The sequence below is a fragment of the Vipera berus genome (genome assembly GCF_964194415.1).
Source record: "Vipera berus genome assembly, chromosome: Z".
Lineage (NCBI taxonomy): Eukaryota > Metazoa > Chordata > Lepidosauria > Squamata > Viperidae > Vipera > Vipera berus.
Window position 1 is genome coordinate 108,470,908 of NC_138205.1, and position 18,838 is coordinate 108,489,745.

The 18,838-nt window shown below is 38.7% G+C and overlaps 1 protein-coding gene across 1 annotated transcript in view; it reads left to right on the forward strand.

The window, feature by feature from the left end:
- FAM171A1 (family with sequence similarity 171 member A1) overlaps nt 1-18,838 on the forward strand; it is a gene marked incomplete at its 5' end in the record, with an annotated part of 87,015 nt that overhangs the window by 29,013 nt on the left and 39,164 nt on the right. The window contains one exon of the mRNA XM_081343500.1: nt 13,293-13,520. Within this exon, the coding sequence (XP_081199626.1) occupies nt 13,293-13,520 (228 nt within the window). The remainder of the gene's footprint in view (nt 1-13,292; nt 13,521-18,838) is intronic.

The window sequence follows — 18,838 nt, forward strand, 5'->3', positions numbered from 1 at the left end:
TGCATCTCCTTGAAAGATGGTGCTACCAACGAGATCTACCAAGCCACCATTCTAAAGTGGGAAACAGGATTGAGACTTTCAGGTACCCAATCAAAAGGCTCAGCTGATCTGCCATGAAAATAAGTCGTCTTCCCCAATCCTCCAGATATTTTGGACTATAACTGCTAATGTCTCTTAATTTTTTTTCTCTCCTTAATGAATATTCTAAGCATTGTTTTCAATATTATTTCCATTTCAGCAATAAACTGAAAATTTTGATGTTGGATAAGTAACAGTACCCCTGTTTTCAGCTGATGTATTAAAATGATACGTTGTACATTAATTAACCATCAAGCATCTTATTCATTACAAAAATCATTTGTATTAAGTGGGTACTTTTTATTAATACACTAATGCACTTATTGATTAGATTACAAATGTTAACATTCTTAAAACTTTGCATTAGAAATGTAGTAACAGAGAACAATTCAGTTATTCAGAAATCTGTTACCGGTCTATTATAGAGAGCGTCCTCTCGTACTGAATTGTGGTTTGGTATGCTGGTCTGACAGTCGCGGATAGGAAAGCATTACAGAGGGTGGTGAGCACAGCACAAGACATTGTGGGCTGTCCCCTGACGCCACTGGATGACATCGCCAGGGCTTGCTGCCTTGGAAGAGTGAGGAAAATTCTCAGGGATGACTCACACCCTGGACGGTATCTCTTTACTCTCCTACCATTGGGTAGGAGATACAGGAGTATAGCCAGCCGTACCAACAGGCTGAAGAACAGCTTTTATCCATGGGCTGTTCGGCTTTTGAACGAGATATAATTTTATAAACTTTATGCATCATTCATTCATTAGTGTAGGCCAGGGGTGGACTTCAGCTCCCAGAATTCCTGAGCCAGCACAAGTCATAAAAGAGCCAAGGTTGCCTACCCCTATACAGTTTTGTAGATATAAAGTTGCTTTTACTTTGTTCTGAAGTTATGGATTAAAAAATAGAAAACAGAATGGAATGTTAGGCGAACTGGATGATGGGCATAATACAAATGTAACAAATTAGAAATTGTTATGAAAAAATCTTTCTCAAAGCACTTGAACTTTGGGGTCAGTCAATGAAATTGAATGTCAATAGTTTCACAGTGAGCTTTCAGATTTAATTGGCAAAGGATATCTTGAGTATTGGCCAGACAGTGCTGAAATAAAATTTACATTCTTAATGGGGAAAGCTCTCTCAATAACTGCTAGTAATAATTTGTAAATGTGGAACTGTTTGTACATAATGATAAGCCAGAATTACTGGCTTATCTTGAGTTACAGAAAAAATATAGTCTGATAACTGCTATTCATTTCTGTTCTGCTTGATCTTGGTAGCTTTTAAATGTATGGATTTCAACTCCCAGAATTCTCCAGCCAACATAGTTGCTAGGGAATTCTGGGAGTTGAAGCTCACACATTTTATAGTTGCCAAGGCTGAGGAACACTTAGATCATCAGCTTGTACAAAGGAAGCATCAAGCATGAGTGAATCAGCTTTTTGTGCATCTCTGTGCTCTGTCAGATTTATTTTTTTCTATGAATTATCTAATGATAAACAATTGCTATAGATAAATAAGTTGCCACCAGTCAGGCTGAACCTCCTGATATCTCCTGGGTTGACGTCTAAGCTATTCTATCAAGAATTTCTGGGATGTTCAGCCCTGGGATATTCCCACTCAATGCCCAGAAAAGCAGCCTCGGGCCAATCCTGAAGGAAAAGTTGTGCTCTAGAGCCATGCAGTTCTTAATGTGCAGAACGTTTCTATGGAAATGTCTAAAAGACTTTATTGGGAAAAGGGAAATAGAGGGGAAATAGAGGAGAAGAAAGCCACAATTTCTGTCACACCATAGATAATTTACAGATCAATAGTTAGCTTATCTAAACTAGTTTCAGTACTTTCCTGTTCCTTGAATAAACTTACATTTATCACATGTTCATTGCAGAGAAGTTGGTTGGAAGACAGCTTGGCTGTTCGTAGGCCTTTTTGATGTTTTTATTCTTGCCTTTTTCCTGAGCATTTCTCTCTAGGTTGGCAAAATGTAGGTAGTAAGTGAAAGGCAGTTTCTGTGAGTGGATGGGGTTATTGTTTGCCCCACTAAAGGGCTGCAGTATGATCCAGTTATATTGTCCTGTGTCTAAAAAATATATCTTCCTAATCACTTTTAATGGAATTACAAAGGTGCAATCTACTAGTCACCCATTTGCCTTTGTATAAGTGGAACTACAAAGATGATTAGGGGATTGGAGGCTAAAACATATGAGGAATGGTTGCTGGAATTGGGTATGTCTATTTTAATGAAGAGAAGAAGGAGAGGGGACATGATAGCAGTGTTCCAATATCTCAGGGGCTGCCACAAAGAAGAGGGAGTCAAGCTATTCTCCAAAGCGCCTGAAGGCAGGACAAGAAGCAACGGATGGAAACTAACCAAAGAGAGAAGCAACCTAGAACGTAGGAGAAACTTCCTGACAGTTAGAACAATTAATCAATGGAACAACCTGCCTCCAGAAGCTGTGAATGCTCCAACACTGGAAGTCTTTAAGAAGAGATTGGATGGCCAAATGGTATAGGCACTCTTTAGGCACTCTATCAGATCTAATTCCTTAAATCTATTTGTCACCTCTACTGAAAACCCTATGGACAGTACCAAAAAAATGGCATAGCATGTTGTATAAGAAGACAAAGACTGCAGAAAAATGACATTTTTTCATCCATAGAAAACCTAGGAGTCTTTTTAAGAAGGCAAGGTGAGATTCAGTACACAAAGAAGCTAGATAACTTCTGCAACAACTTTTGCATTAATATATCAGATCTTTTGATACTTCTTTTTAAAAAGGGACAAATTCCTATGCATATATTTATTAGAAAAAATTGACTTCAAATATAAGAATTTTGCTGACAATTTGAGTTTTAGCCCTCTGTTGGACTTCTAGCATAAAACAAATTATACCAGTGTTTACCTTTCTACACTCACTAATCCACAAAAATGTTTCTTTAAAAAAAAGAAAAAATTGTGTTGTATGCAAATAATGGTACAGTAAATACTTTGCGTACCCTAAGTACTTTTCTCATTTGTATTCCACTATTAACCAAGTGCATTTAATTTCAGTTTTATCTATTAAATCAATAATGTTTCTGTTCAGGGGAGATTTTACAGCAAAGATTCAATTTGTGTCAATTAAGTAATTATACAAGTATTGTAAATGCACTTAAATGATATATATTTGGATTTAATGGACATCCCTTTACTAAAAGATTGATTAAATTAAAGATTACCAATTTACTTTTAAGAATTTCTATGTAGAGGCATTCCAAGTAGATATATCTAAAATTTGTTGTTGTTAGCTGCGAAGTCGTGTCCGACCCATCGCGACCCTATGGACAACATTCCTCCAGGCCTTCCTGTCCTCTACCATCTTCTGGAGTCCATTTAAGCTCACGCCTACTGCTTCAGTGACTCCATCCAGCCACCTCATTCTCTGTCGTCCCCTTCTTCTATTGCCCTCGATCTTTCCCAGCATTAGGCTTTTCTCCAGTGAGTCCTTCCTTCTCATTAGGTGGCCAAAGTATTTGAGTTTTAGCTTCAGGATCTGGCCTTCTAAAGAGCAGTCAGGATTGATCTCCTCTAGGACTGACCGGTTTGATCGCCTTGCAGTCCAAGGGACTCGCAGGAGTCTTCTCCAGCACCATAGTTCAAAGGCCTCAATTCTTTGGCGCTCAGCCTTTCTTATGGTCCAACTTTCACTGCCATACATTGCAACTGGGAAGACCATAGCCTTGACTATACGCACTTTTGTTGACAGGGTGATGTCTCTGCTTTTTAGTGTGCTGTCTAGATTTGCCATGGCTTTCCTCCCCAGGAGCAAGCGTCTTTTAATTTCTTGGCTACAGTCCCCATCTGCAGTGATCTTGGAGCCCAGGAAAATAAAATCTGTCACTACCTCCATTTCTTCCCCATCTATTTGCCAGGAATTGAGAGGGCCAGATGCCATGATCTTGGTTTTCTTAATGTTAAGTTTCAACCCAAGTTTTGCACTCTCCTTCTTCACCCGCAACAAGAGGCTCTTTAGTTCTTCTTCACTTTCTGCCATTAGAGTGGTATCATCTGCGTATCTTAGGTTGTTGATATTTCTTCCGGCAATCTTAATTCCAACTTTTGATTCATCTAGCCCTGCCTTTCTCATGATGTGCTCTGCATATAAGTTAAATAGGCAGGGCGACAGTATACAGCCTTGCCGGACTCCTTTCCCAATTTTGAACCAATCAGTGGTTCCGTGTCCAGTTCTCACTGTTGCTTCTTGACCCGCATATAGGTTTCTCAAGAGACAAATAAGATGGTCTGGTACTCCCATCTCTTTAAGAACTTGCCACAGTTTGTTATGATCCACACAATCAAAGGCTTTAGCATAGTCAATGAAGCAGAAGTAGATGTTTTTCTGGAACTCCTTAGCTTTCTCCATGATCCAGCGTATGTTGGCAATTTGATCTCTAGTTCCTCTGCCTCTTCGAAATCCTGCCTGTACTTCTGGTAGTTCTCGATCCACATACTGCTGAAGTCTAGCTTGTAGGATTTTAAGCATGACTTTACTAGCATGAGAAATGAGTGCAATGGTGCGATAGTTTGAACATTCTTTGGCACTGCCTTTCTTTGGAATTGGAATGTAAACTGATCTTTTCCAATCCTGTGGCCACTGTTGAGTTTTCCAAATTTGCTGGCAAATTGAGTGTAGCACTTTTACTGCACTGTCTTTTAAGATTTTGAATAGCTCAGCTGGAATACTGTCACCTCCACTAGCTTTGTTGTTGCTCAGCTTTTCTAAGGCCCACTTCACTTCACATTCTAGGATGTCTGGCTCGAGGTCAGTGACCACCTCATTGTGATTATCAGGGACATTAAGCTCATTCTTGTATAGTTCTTCTGTGTAATTTTGCCACCTCTTCTTAATCTCTTCTGCCTCTGTTAGGTCCCTGCCATTTTGGTCCTTTATCATGCCCATTTTTGCATTAAACGTTCCCTTCATCTCTCCAATTTTCTTGAAAAGATCTCTGGTCCTCCCTATTCTATTGTTTTCTTCTATTTCTTTGCACTGTTCATTTAAGAAGGCATTCTTATCTCTTCTAGCTATTCTCTGGAATTCTGCATTCAATTGGGCATATCTATGTTTTTCTCCCTTGCCTTTCGCTTCCCTCCTTTCCTTAGCTATTTGCAAAGCTTCCTCAGACAGCCATTTTGCTTTCTTGCATTTCTTTTTCTTTGGGATGGTTTTGGTTGCTACCTGTTGTACAATGTCGCGAACCTCTGTCCATAGTTCTTCAGGCACTCTGTCTATCAGATCTAATTCCTTAAATCTATTTGTCACCTCTACTGTATATTCAACAGGGATATGATTTAATTCATACCTGAGTGGCCTAGTGCTTTTCCCTACTTTCTTCAGTTTAAGCTTAAACTTTGCAAGGAGAAGCTCATGGTCTGAGCCACAGTCAGCTCCTGGTCTTGTTTTTACTGACTGTATAGAGCTTCTCCATCTTTGGCTGCAGAGCATATAGTCAATCTGATTTCTGTGATGACCGTCTGGTGATGTCCATGTGTAGAGCCGTCTCTTGGGTTGTTGGAAAAGAGTGTTTGCTATGACCATCGTATTCTCTTGACAAAATTCTATCAGCCTGTGCCCTGCTTCATTTTGTACTCCAAGGCCAAACTTGCCTGTTATTCCAGTTATCTTTTGGCTTCCTACTTTAGCATTCCAATCCCCCATGATGATAAGGACATCATTTTTGGGTGTTAGTTCTATAAGGTGCTGTAGGGCTTCATAGAACCGGTCAATTTCATCCTCTTCAGCACTGGTGGTTGGGGCATAGACTTGGACTACTGTGATATTGAATGGTTTGCCTTGGATTCGCACTGAGATCATTCTGTCATTTTGAGGATTGTATCCCAGTATTGCTTTTCCTACTCTTTTATTGACTATGAAGGCTACTCCATTTCTTCTGAGGGATTCTTGCCCGCAGTAGTATACCTGATGGTCATCTGAATTAAATTCACCCATTCCTGTCCATTTTAGTTCGCTGATACCTAAGATGTCGATGTTCAGTCTTGTCATCTCTTGTTTGACCACGTCCAGCTTTCCTTGATTCATGGATCTTACATTCCAGGTTCCTATGGAGAAAAAATCTTTACAGCATCGGACTTTCCTTTCACCACCAGACACATCCACAGCTGAGCGTCCTTTCGGCTTTGGCCCAGTCGCTTCATTCTTTCTGGCGCTACTAGTACTAGCCCTCTGCTCTTCCCCAGTAGCATATTGGACGCCTTCCGACCTGAGGGGCTCATCTTCCAGCGTCATATCGTTTTGCCTTTTGGTACTGTCCATAGGGTTTTCATGGCAAAGATACTGGAGTGGTTTGCCATTTCCTTCTCCAGTGGATCACGTTTTGTCAGAACTCTCGGCTATGACCTGTCCGTCTTGGGTGGCCCTGCACGGCATAGCTCATAGCTTCATTGAATTACGCAAGCCCCTTCGCCACGACAAGGCAGTAATCCATGAAGGGGATATCTAAAATTAGAATGGAGTAAATTGCATTTAAATAAATTTTTAGAAGTCAAATTTCCCAACATTACATTAGCAAATAGTATATCACTATATAGTATTGAATACATCTTTTGCTCATTTATTATGCATGCATTTAGATTGTTTATATACATGAACTTTACAATATTAAGTTATAATATTGATTTTAATAAAATAGAAAAAATGTTCGATATTAAAATGTAGAAATGTTTCACAGTGAACTCAGTAAAAAAAAATAAAGAATGTTTAGTAGTTTGCACATTTCTATTTTTTTCCAAAAATTATACACTGGGCTTTACTCTCCATATTCCCTTCTTGTGGTAAAACTAGGAAGAATTATTTTGGCTATTGAATCACTGCTGATTCTAAATAGCAGAAGGTCAGATAGATTTATTTACTGAGAGGTCCTGTGGTTAAAGTGCTGGATAATTTTTTTAAAAAAGTTTTTACTTCTTGAAAAACCTTTGGTGAATATGATACACCCCTTCAAATTGAACACAAATATAATTTTACAATGGCTATATCATGTAGAAATCTTAAGAAAAATAAAATGAAAATTTAATAACTATAATATATGGAACTTCTTTCCAAGAAATCTAGGTGTAGTTAGTGACAGACATGATGAAAGTTTTCATCAGGATATTGCCACAATAGAAAAACTGGTGTCTTTCAAAGATGGCTGATTATTGTGGGACACTGCAACAAGATGCATTGGAGTACAAATGCAAATCAGCAGCAAAACACTTTTCGACCTATTGAACTCATGCAGCCTATTGGAAACATTATACAATTAAATATAGTCATTAAAAGTTATTTTCATATTTTACATGTAAATAAAAATGAGGGAGAAAGTAGCACTTTCAGACTTGCAAGATTCTATCACCATCGTTGTTTAAATAAAAGTAATTTTAGACCTACAGTATCTAGCATTGATTTCATAGTCTGCTTTACCCTATAGCAGGCATGTCAAACTCGCAATGTCATGTGACGCTGTGTGACGTATTGCAGCTTTTCCCCCATTGCTGGCAATGGGGTGGGGACGGTTTTGGTGCAATGCATCGGTCCCCGCGGGCTGGCAGTTTGACATGCCTGCCCTATAGTATCCATATGAAATCAAGATGCCTAATATGTTGTGATGTCATTTCATGTTTGCACCACAATATTGCAATAGCTAAGGGGCATATATTTCATGACTAGCCCCACTTCCCTTCCTCCTGTAGACCTCCTTAGAAGGAAGGATTAGTGAAAAAAAAGGGTCTGCAAAGAATTAGTTTAAATGTTGACCATAAACAAATCATTAATTGGCTTGTCATACAGAACTATCACTGAATATCTAATTCGCAGAGGTGATTTAAAAAAATGGCCGTTGTAATTGCCAAGCCCCCCAATTTTAATCACATGACCATGAGAATGCTGTGATTGTCATAAGTGCAAGGACTAGTCATAAGCCACTTTGTTTAGTGCCATTGTAACTTTGTAAAACCATTAAATAAATTGTTGTTAAGTCAAAGAATATCTGTATACATTCTTCTGAGAATAAATCCACTAACCCAAAGGAATGGTACAAGTCCTGGCAACTTTATATATACATTGTGAAATCATGAACATAGTGGTCTCAGTGCACGACACTATTTTTGTGATTTTAGATTTCTGTTTCTTCTGAATGCAGCTTTTCTCAAATGATAACCTCTGGCAGTTTTCTTTTTCTTTTTTGTGGTAGAATAAACTTAGCAATAGAAAATAGGAGCTATAGTTGCCTGAATATGTTTGACCAAAACTTAGTGATTATGGTTTCCCTTCTAAGTTGTAAAAACAAATGGAGTGTAATTTGTCAAGATGCTCAACAAGAAAGAATGAAAATGTTAAGATTATGTGCAGTTTGGGCGACCGCTAAATGCAGCAAGCTACAGGGATATTTCCTCTTGTCAGAAATCTGCAGTATTGTTCGTTATTTGTGCTATGCACTGTTTTAAAAAAGCTCAGCTAATTTGAAAACATTTTGTTGATGCACCATATTTCTCCAAAAATGCTGGGACAATGTTACACTAGGCCAGTGATGGCGAATCTTTTAGAGACTGAGTGCCCAAAAACTGCCCCCGCCTGCCCTGCTCTGCCCCTGCCCCACCCCACAGCCCTGCCCACCTGCAGGAGCACTCACCACCTCCACACAGATCGTCCAGGTGGCCCAGCAGTGCCATGATGGCCACGCCCTCCACCCACACCCCACAGCATCAACTGCATGCGACAAGGCGCAAGGGTGGAGTCTTGTCCCCGCTGCCTGGCTGCCATGTCCTTGGCTGCACTGCTCCGTGCGGGCCATGCTCGGGGGCGACTCTCCTCTGAGAGCGCTAGCATAGGTTGGGGTGAGCACACTGGTCAGCCTGTTCTGCGGCCTGATGGCCAATAGGCCACAGCCCAGTAGTGGGCCGTGGCCCACAGGTTGGAAACCCCCGATGTACACTGTATACTTCTCTTGCAGTTCTTTGTGTGCAATCATAATACTTCTGCTTCGATCCTGCAGTTGGAAATTATTGCTTTTAATACAAGAGTATTTTTATGGATGCTTTTAAAGCAGGACTCACTTGTCTTGCTACCATTTTGCCTATCTTAGTAAAAGCAAAGAAAGAACACTAATCAGGTGTAATGCAAGGCCACCCAAAACATGGTTGTGGTACTAGGGAATGGAAAAAATAATTATCTGGATGGGTTATGACAGATTCTATTGGAATATCTTTTACTAGCTGCTTTTGGAAGGGTTTGGAAAACTCAGATATTTCAGTTTCTGGAATATCTGATGTCTTCCATATTCCTGAGAGAATTTAATGTTATGATCTCCTTGAATCTGGGTGGTACAAAGCTCGTAAGGCTGAACGTTACATTTTTACGCTTCTTCATCAGAAAATTATAACGAGGAGTGGATCATTATGAGTGAATCATTATAATGAAAATGCTTACTCATCTTTGTCATCTTTCCTTCATCTTATATCAAGTTATATAATTTTTTGCCTTAATACAATCAAAACTATTGAATTTAGAAGCTTTTGACTTTTTGAAATCCTTTTTGCCTTCCAAATATAAAGAAATGTATCTTCTGCATGTGCCTTATTATTCTTCCCTACATTGGTTCTTTTAAAATGAAAGTTGATTTGAAAGAAAATAAATGTTCATGTTGTACAGCCTATCCAGTTTTAGATGTAAGAGCTTAATTTCTTGCTGTTTTAAACAAATATTCATTCTATTATATTTGCTGTGCAGTTTTAAATTGCAGAATGTAAGGAAGTCTCTTACCCATCTTATATTTCTTATATACTTATATATTTCTTCTCTCTGAAATACAGTAGAATTCTTCAGTTTAAAAGAACTGTTTTTAGCATTTTGTACTAAGCTAAAAATTGCATTATCTTACAGTTTATAATCCACCTTCTGTACATGTCCTCATTCTGTATGGATGTCAAGAATTTTGTTGCTATAAATTGTAGTGGTGGGCAGTTTATAAGCTCATGGGAGATAAATGTACCAATGGCTCCTAGCATTGGTGGCAACAGAGAATTTTTTGTTTTAAGGCTAATGACATGTTTGGAAAAACCATTTGGAGCAGGTGATAATTTGTTTTTCCCACTTGTAACCTGTTATTTATTTATTTTCCTCTTTCCCTGGCTATTCAAATTACACATTGGGGAGATACTTTCAGTCAGCTGTTTGTTTTTCTGCCTAAGCCAGGGGTAGGCAACGTTGGCTCTTTTATGACTGGAGGACTTCAATTCCCAGAATTCCTGAGCCAGCCATGCTGGCTCAGGAATTTTGGGAGCTGAAGTCCACGAGTCATAAAAGAGCCAAGATTGCCTACCCCTGGCCTAAGCTTTTATTTAAAAAGTGATCCATGCTTGATCATATCATATCAACGCTTGATCATGGAGTGGGTTGGAAAATGCTGATCAAGATTGATTAGCTTGAGTAATGTAGATTGATCCCCCCTACACAAAAAATATTGGAATGTTTTTACCAATACATTACTGGATGGTTACTATTATGGCATTATTGGAGAATGAGAATGAAGTATGTGTAGAAGGTTGAAAAATTTGGACAGCACAGTCAGTATTTTTTCATAGGGTGAGTTCTGAATCATGATTAATGTTCTCATTGTGATGGAAAATATGAGATTGGATAAAAGATATTTTCTGAAGATATGGGAATTTTAAATAAAAGACACATTTATCTCCTGCCATTATATGTAGTTGGTACTGTTAACCTCATCCCAATCTGGCAGTTTGGAGGGGAAAGAGAGAGATGAGCAAGAGAGTCACAAGTGTATACAAGATCAGGTAAAGCTCCAAAGGGCAGATAGGATGGAATCCAGAGTGAAAGAAAATATCTTTGTTCATTAGAGCAGAGGTCCCCAATATGTGGACCGCGGCCTGAGTCATAGCCTATTTGCAATGGGGCCACATGAATGGCTGGTTGGTGCATGCACATTTGCATGTGCATGGCCCTACTCGTGAGCATTATGGGTGTTTGGGGCCTCATTTGCGTGAGCGTTGTAAGCACTCGGCCTCACTTGCATGACCTTCATGAGCGCTCAGGGCCTCACTTGTGGGAACGTCACGAGTGTTCTCGGCCTCACCTACCCCTCCCACAAAACCATCCTTTTCTCCCTCCGCCCTCCGGACCACCAACCCAGAAAGGTTGGGGACCCCTGCATTATAGGCAGCAGGGGAAATCGCTTCTGTAGAAAATTTAAGTGAGCAGAACCCATTTGATGTTATTCTGACATTTTTCTTCTGGTATTTATGTTTTGTCTCTGTTTTCTGGGGGTTTTCCCCTCCTCCATCCCTTTTATCTCTTTATCTACACCTTTTATAAAATGTTTCAAATACAAATACAGGTGGTCCTGGATTTACAACCAATCAGAGTTCCAAAGACTAGCCAGTCACGTGATCACATTTGGGTACTTGGCAACCAATCCACATTTATGACCACTTGCAGAGTCCCATAGTTATGTGACTGCAACTTACAAGGTTTTTTTAATGGGTTTGCTTAATAACCTCACATTTGCTTAGCACTGCTGTGTTCACTTAATGACTACTGCATAAAAGTTATAAAATCACACATGGTCATGTGGTGATGTGCTTAACAACTGTCATGATTTAAGACTGTAATTTTTGGCTGAATTACAGTCGTAAATCAAGGACTGTATAGTAAAAAATATAAGTTGGAAGCAATTTTCTTTAGTCAATCCTGGATTTCACAGCTGTTTTTTAAAAAGTTGCTTTCTTCACAAGAAAGAAAGTGATATTTTCTTTTAAAGATTGAAGTATTAATTTAAAAATACCTCAAGTACACTTATGGGTGGGTCCCTTTGGGTTGTAGTATGTATTTTGCTGCACTATGTTAGTAGGTGATTTGTAATCCCAAGACTTGAAGAGCACTGTGAGAGGGTTGAGAAAGAGTGGTTGGCTCAAGGTCACTCGGCTGGCTTTCATGGCTAAGGTGGGACTTGAACTCATGTTTTCCTGCTTTCTGGCCTGGTGCCTTAACCATTAGCCTCAGCTGGCTCTCTTAACATCCACTGATCTTCTTCATGACAGATAAAGATTTTCTCAATTTCTGCTGCTCTCCTTTATAACGGATGTGGTTAATATAAGTTCCATGATCCTCACATCTGGCACAGTGATTTTGAGTCATAGGACTTTGTTAATTCCAGAAAAATGATATTTTCCCACTTGTCTTCATAGTATGTTCTGGCCTTTAGAACTTTACCTGAGCCCTGTATACACCTGTAGCTCTCTTCCCCCTCCTTCCCTCTCTTCAAATCACTTTAGTCTCGATCTTTTCCTGGGTTTCCAGTTTCTGAATCAATCTGTTCGTTTTGGTACCTTTGCATGGAATGAGATGTGGGGGATTGGGTTGCAGTCATGCGGTTCTTGGTTCTTTCAAACAAGTATGTGAAGCAGCTTGTCTGGATTGTCTTCAACCTCTGCATAATCTTATCGCTATCCTGCTATCAGGGGCAATAGTCAAATTGGTTAAAAAGCATCCACATGTCAGATCAAATCATTCTGTCATGTCCCATATGTGTGTTTGATATTCTGATTAAAGGATGGTTGCTAGTTTACTCTTTCTGAACTTTTGAATGCTGTTTTGGCATGATGGGCTGGTAATCTCTGCCAGACGGAAGCAATACTATAAGGAGAAGGATTCTGTCGTCACCTTTCTCCCTCCAAAATAACCCCAACAGCCCTCCCAATCTCTCATTCTCCCCAAAACTGTACTCCCAGACCACCAATGGTTGCTTCTTTCTTACTATTTAATTATACTTAACCCATATATTTATAAATTCTTCTTGGGAATCTATTTGTTATGAAGGCACAGGGATGTCCATAAGAAGTGGTCAAAAAATTCAAGCTGGCAGTCACTGGTATGAATGCTTATTTTTTAATATGTGTTGCCCTGTTGTGACCACCAACATGAATTTTTTGGCTACAATTTTCAGACAACACTACTTATTACTCCATCACGACAAGGAACTCTCCTACATACAGGAATGTTGAGAAGGATATTGTTGGTTCGGCATCAGGAGTCAGGAAAAAGCCCTTGAGCATCAGGAGTAAGGATAAAGCCTTTGATTCTCTTCTTCCACTTTTACTTTGTTTCTGTCATGATGCCAAGGTGAAATGGGCTAATTACCACTCTGTTTTTGTTGCAGAAGTGACTCTGAAGGTTCATGTCAGTGATGCCAGCACACATCAGCCAGTCACTGAAGCCTTTATCGAGATTTTTACCAACCAGGTTCCAATTGCTTCAGGAAACACCAGAGCAGATGGCACTGCCTTCATCAAGTTTCAGTATAAGCTGGACAGTCAGCTAATCGTTACTGCAACGAAACAAGCTTATGTGCCAAACTCTGCGCCATGGAAACCTGTAAGATTGCCTGGTAAGAGATCTTTATTTTTGTTCTGAGGTAAGATTTGACTTCTAAAAAAATGGGGGCAAGAGGCTGAGGGAGGGACAGATATAAAACTTGTTATAATTATGACTTGATGATTTTTATAGAATCATGGGTTCATCATATGTGATAAGTGAACACTTTTGTAATGTGAACATGTCAAGGAGCATCTTCGAACATGTAAAGAATCCCTTTTCCTGATCAGTCCTGAGTAAAACTATATGTTTTAGAGGATAAAGAATAGAGGTGTAATTTATTCAAGGTGGTGCCATTTGACTTCTCAATGTATCTTTACCCATCCCCCTCAACTCAGGTCTTATTCCATTGGGGAATGCTGGGAAATATTGGAAGTTGAAGTCCAAATATTTTAAGGTTGAGAAGGTTGAGAAACATTGGGGTAAACTTTGAGTCTATAAGCATGGAACAAACCTTATGCAACGATTCTGCCTATTACTGTACTTAAGAAATGTGAATTATTGGATGATATTGTTTCTGCAGCTTCTAATTAAAAATTGGCATATGAGGAATGCATATGAGTCAAGAAACATTAATAGACAAAGGGTAAAGAATATTTATTTTTGCAATTAGATTAATTCCTGTTTGCTTTATCCAGAGCTTTCTTAAGTAAAAGATTTGTTGTTAATATAGGGGGAAAGGCGAGGGAGAGGAATCAAATTTAACTATCACTGAAATCCAAAACTGCACTTTCAGGAGAGATGGCATTTCAAATGAATGTTTGTTTTTGAAAGAAACCGTTTCTGAGCATTCTCCATCAAGTTCATTTGACATGTTGCCAGCACTCTCAATGAGAAGAAACTATTATTTTGTTCCCTCTGTCTGTGTTAAATGGCCAAATGAGAGAGTTTAAAAATAGCAACAAAATGACAAAACAAGTACCTATTGTGTATATTCATACAATTAATAATGAATTATTCTCAGATCATTAGGAAACAATCCTGCCTATTTTGTTCTTATGATTATTATTAGGATTTTTGTTTCTATTATTATTATATTAAATATTTTTAAGAATGAAAAATAGACAAATAAACTAGTCAAAATAAAAACGGCAAAAAGAAAAGAAAAAATAAAGTACAATAATACACAGCGATTATACCAGCGTCATAGAATTAAATTGGACTAAATTTGTTAGGAAGATTTTTATCTAAAGTTAGGTAAATTACATAGTTACATAGTCTCATTTGTTCATTAATCAGTTTCATTTTTAACCAGTTTCATTAATTAGTATATATATAAATTATTCAAATTGCTAATAAAGAATTTTAGGGAGGTTCGAAGTGATTGGTTCAGCCTCCCTAAAATTCTTTATTAGCAATTTGAATAATTTACACAAATAATGAGCTGTCATAAGTTGTGACTATATCCTGTGGATAGCCTTGAGTTAGGCCAAAACAGGAAAGAAAGAGTTAATTAGCAAGGCATATTCAAATGACTTGACAAATATTTAACACAGACACACACACACACACACACACACACACACACACATAAATTTTTAAAACGTTCATTGTTAAAATCTGAGTAATATATAAATATCAACAGTAATAATCAGATTGTATAAATTATAACATAAGAATAATAGTAATTTCTGTCCAAGTAATGAAAGATCTATCCTTATTTAACAGATTATTGAAATTTAGAAAGCTAAGATTTTATATTAAGAGTACTCCACATTTGAGATGTGATACAAGAGTGGTTTCTAAGTTGAAAGGAATTCTGCGTTGGATTTAATTCTGAAATGCAAAGCTTTTCTGGATATTGAGTCATATTTATTTATTTTTTTATTTTAATTCCACTTATATCCCGCCCTTCTCCGAAGACTCAGGGCGGCTTACAAACTTAGCAGTAGCCTTCATTCTATGTATATGCCTGCTTATTAGGGCTTTCACACACACCCCAAGCGGCATTATTACAAATATTTCATTCCCTGCTGATTTTATACGTTTGCCTACTGACAAAGAAATGATCACTCTATAATTGTAATGGTAGGTTTATTTTAACAGTGAGCGAGAATAACAACAAAATCCACAAAAACATATTTCAAAAAAGTTATTAATTGATTTGCATTTTAATGGGTGAAGTAAATATTTGACCTCTTCACAAAACATGACTTAGTACTTGGTGGCAAAACCTTTGTTGGCAATCACAGAGGTCAGTGGCCACCAGGTTTGCACACATCTCAGGAGGGATTTTATCCCACTCCTCTTTGCAGATCCTCTCCAAGTCATTAAGGTTTTGAGGCAGCTCGAATCTTCAGCTCCTTCCACAGATTTTCTATGGAGACTGGCTAGGCCACTCCAGGACCTTAATGTGCTTCTTCTTGAGCACCGCTTTGTTGCCTTGGCCATATGTTTTGGGTCATTGCCATGCTGGAATACCCATCCATGACCCATTTTCAGTGCCCTGGCTAAGGGAAAGAGGTTCTTACCCAAGATTTGATGGTGCATGACTCCATCCATTGTCCCTCTGATGTGGTGAAGTTGTCCTGTTCCCTTAGCAGAAAAGGACCCCCAAAGCATAATAATTCCACCTCCATGTTTGACGGTGGGGATGGTGTTCTTGGGGTCATAGGCCACATTCCTCCCCCTGCAAACACAGTGAATTGAATTGATGCCAAAGAGCTTGAATTTGGTCTCATTTGACCACAACACTTTCAAGTTCTCCTCTGAATCATTCAGATGTTCATTGGCAAACTTCAAACGGGCCTATTCAACTGCTTTCTTGAGCAGGTGTACCTTGCGGGCACTGCAGGATTTCAGTCCTTCACAGCGTAGTGTGTTAGCAATTGGTTTTTTTTTAATTCCATTTATATCCCGCCCTTCTCCGAAGACTCAGGGCGGCTTACAAGCTTAGCAGTAGCCTTCATTCTATGTATATGCCTGCTTATTAGGGCTTTCACACACACCCCAAGCGGCATTATTACAAAGTCAGCTTAATTGCCCCCAACAATCTGGGTCCTCAGTTTACCTACCTCGGAAGGATGGAAGGCTGAGTCAACCTTGAGCCTGGTGGGATGCGAACCTGCACTAATTGCAGGCAGCTGGTGTTACTTAAGGAGGCATTAGCCCACTGCTCCACCAAGGCTCTGTTTTCTTGGTGACTATGGTGCCAGCTGCCTTTAGATCATTGATAAGATCCTCCCCTGTAGTTCTTGGCTGATTCCTCACTATTCTCATGATCATTGCATGGAGTCCCAGACCGAGGGAGATTGACAGTTATTAAATGTTCCTTATATTTGCAAATAATTGCACCAAGCGTTGTCACCTTCTCACCAAGCTGCTTGCCGATTGTCTTGCAGCCCATTCCAGCCTTGTATAGGTCTACAATCTTGACATCCTTGGACAGCTCTTTGGTCTTGGCCATGGTGGAGAGTTTGGAATCTGATTGATTAATAGATTGCTTCTGTGGACAGGTGTCTTTTATACAGGTAACAAGCTTATTACCTGTATTACAGGTAACAGTTTATTACCTGTATAAAAGACACCTGGGAGCCAGAAAACCTTCTGATTGATAGGAGATCAAATACTTATTTCACTCATTAAAATGCAAATCAATGCATTTTTCTGGATTTTTTTGTTGTTATTCTGTCTTTTAGTATTAAAATGAACCTACCATTACAATTATAGACTGATCATTTCTTTGAGGACAAATGTACAAAATCAGCAGGGGATCAAACATTTTTTCCCTCACTATAAGCAAGATTTTAGAAGTGGTTTGGGACTAAAACTCATGGTCTCTTGGTTTCTAATCTGATGCACCAAACTGGCTCTCTATATTAAATCCTTAAAATATTTCTGGAAAATAAAAATATGACTGTCAACCATCAGCAAAATATGTTGTTACATGTTTGAGGACTGGTAATTATAATTCAACATCTGGAGATCCAAAGGAAAAATTCAAAGGAAAAAATTAACAAAGACAAAACAAAACTAGACAAGAACATTTTAAAAATGTGAATTAAAAGGACAAAAAACAAAATGCATATTATTCTCCCCTCATTGAACACAAATATATTGCAGCAATAATAGTTTCTCCCCTTGCAAACAGGTCCAAAATTTATAAACTTCTACATGTATTCTATATGTATTTGCAACCCGTTTGACCTTTCATACATTGTACAGTCATGTGAAAAAGAAAGTAAACCTTTCTTGAATTCTTTTACATATCAGAACATAGTAAAAATCATCTGGTCCTTAGCAGTTGTAGGTAAATACAACCTCAGATGAACAACAACTCATGACATATTACACTATGTCACCATTTATTTTACAAAAAGAAAGCCAAAATGGAGAAGCCATGTTTGAAAAAGTAAGTACACCCTTACTGCTCCCATAGGTATGAAGAGGCTAATCAAGTGTCCTTGATCAACTGATCATCAGCAAGAGTGATTACGTCTATAAAAACCAAAATTTTAGGCGTTTGCTGCTCTCCAGCATTGAGATGTGTTAATACAATGCCAAAGAATAAAGACATAACAGTGATCTTAGAGAAGCAGTTGGTCTTGCCCATCAATCTGGAGAAGGTTATAAGACCATTTCCAAATAATTTAAAGTCCATCATTCTACATTGAAGAAAATTATTCAGAAATGGAAAACATTCAGTACAGTTCCCAATCTTTCATGGATGTCCAGCAAATTCACCCCAGGGTCAGACCATGCAGTGCTCAGAAAAATTGCAAAAATCCAAGAGTTACATCTCAGACTTTTCAGGCCTCAGTTAGAATGTCAAATTGTGTAATTAAAAAAAGATAGAACATGTATGGTTTATCTGGAAGGGTGGCCAGGAGAAAGTATCTTCTTTCTAAAAATAACATGGCAGCATGGCTTATATTTGCAAAGTTGCATCTGATCAAATCCTTTTGACAGTTGAGATGTTTGGTCATAATGCACAGTGGCAAGTTTGGTGAAAACCAAACAGCATATCAGCACAAACATCTCATACCAACCATCAAGCCACGGTGGTGGAAGGGGGATGATTTGGGCTTGTTTTGCAGCCACAGGACTAGGCACCTTGCAGTCGTTGAGTCAACTATGAACTCTGTATGGCAAAGTATTCTAGAGTCGAAGTGAGGCCATCTCTTCAACAGCTAAAGCTTGGCCAACATTGGGTCATGCGGCAGGATGAACCCAAGAACATCCACAAATCTAGAATAGAGTGACTGAAAAAGAAAATAATCAAGGTGTTGCAATGGCCCTATTAAAGTCTATACCTCAACCCTATTGAAATGCTGTGGCAGGACCTCAGAGAGCTATGATTAAACAAATCCCTGCAAATTTCAGTGATCTGAA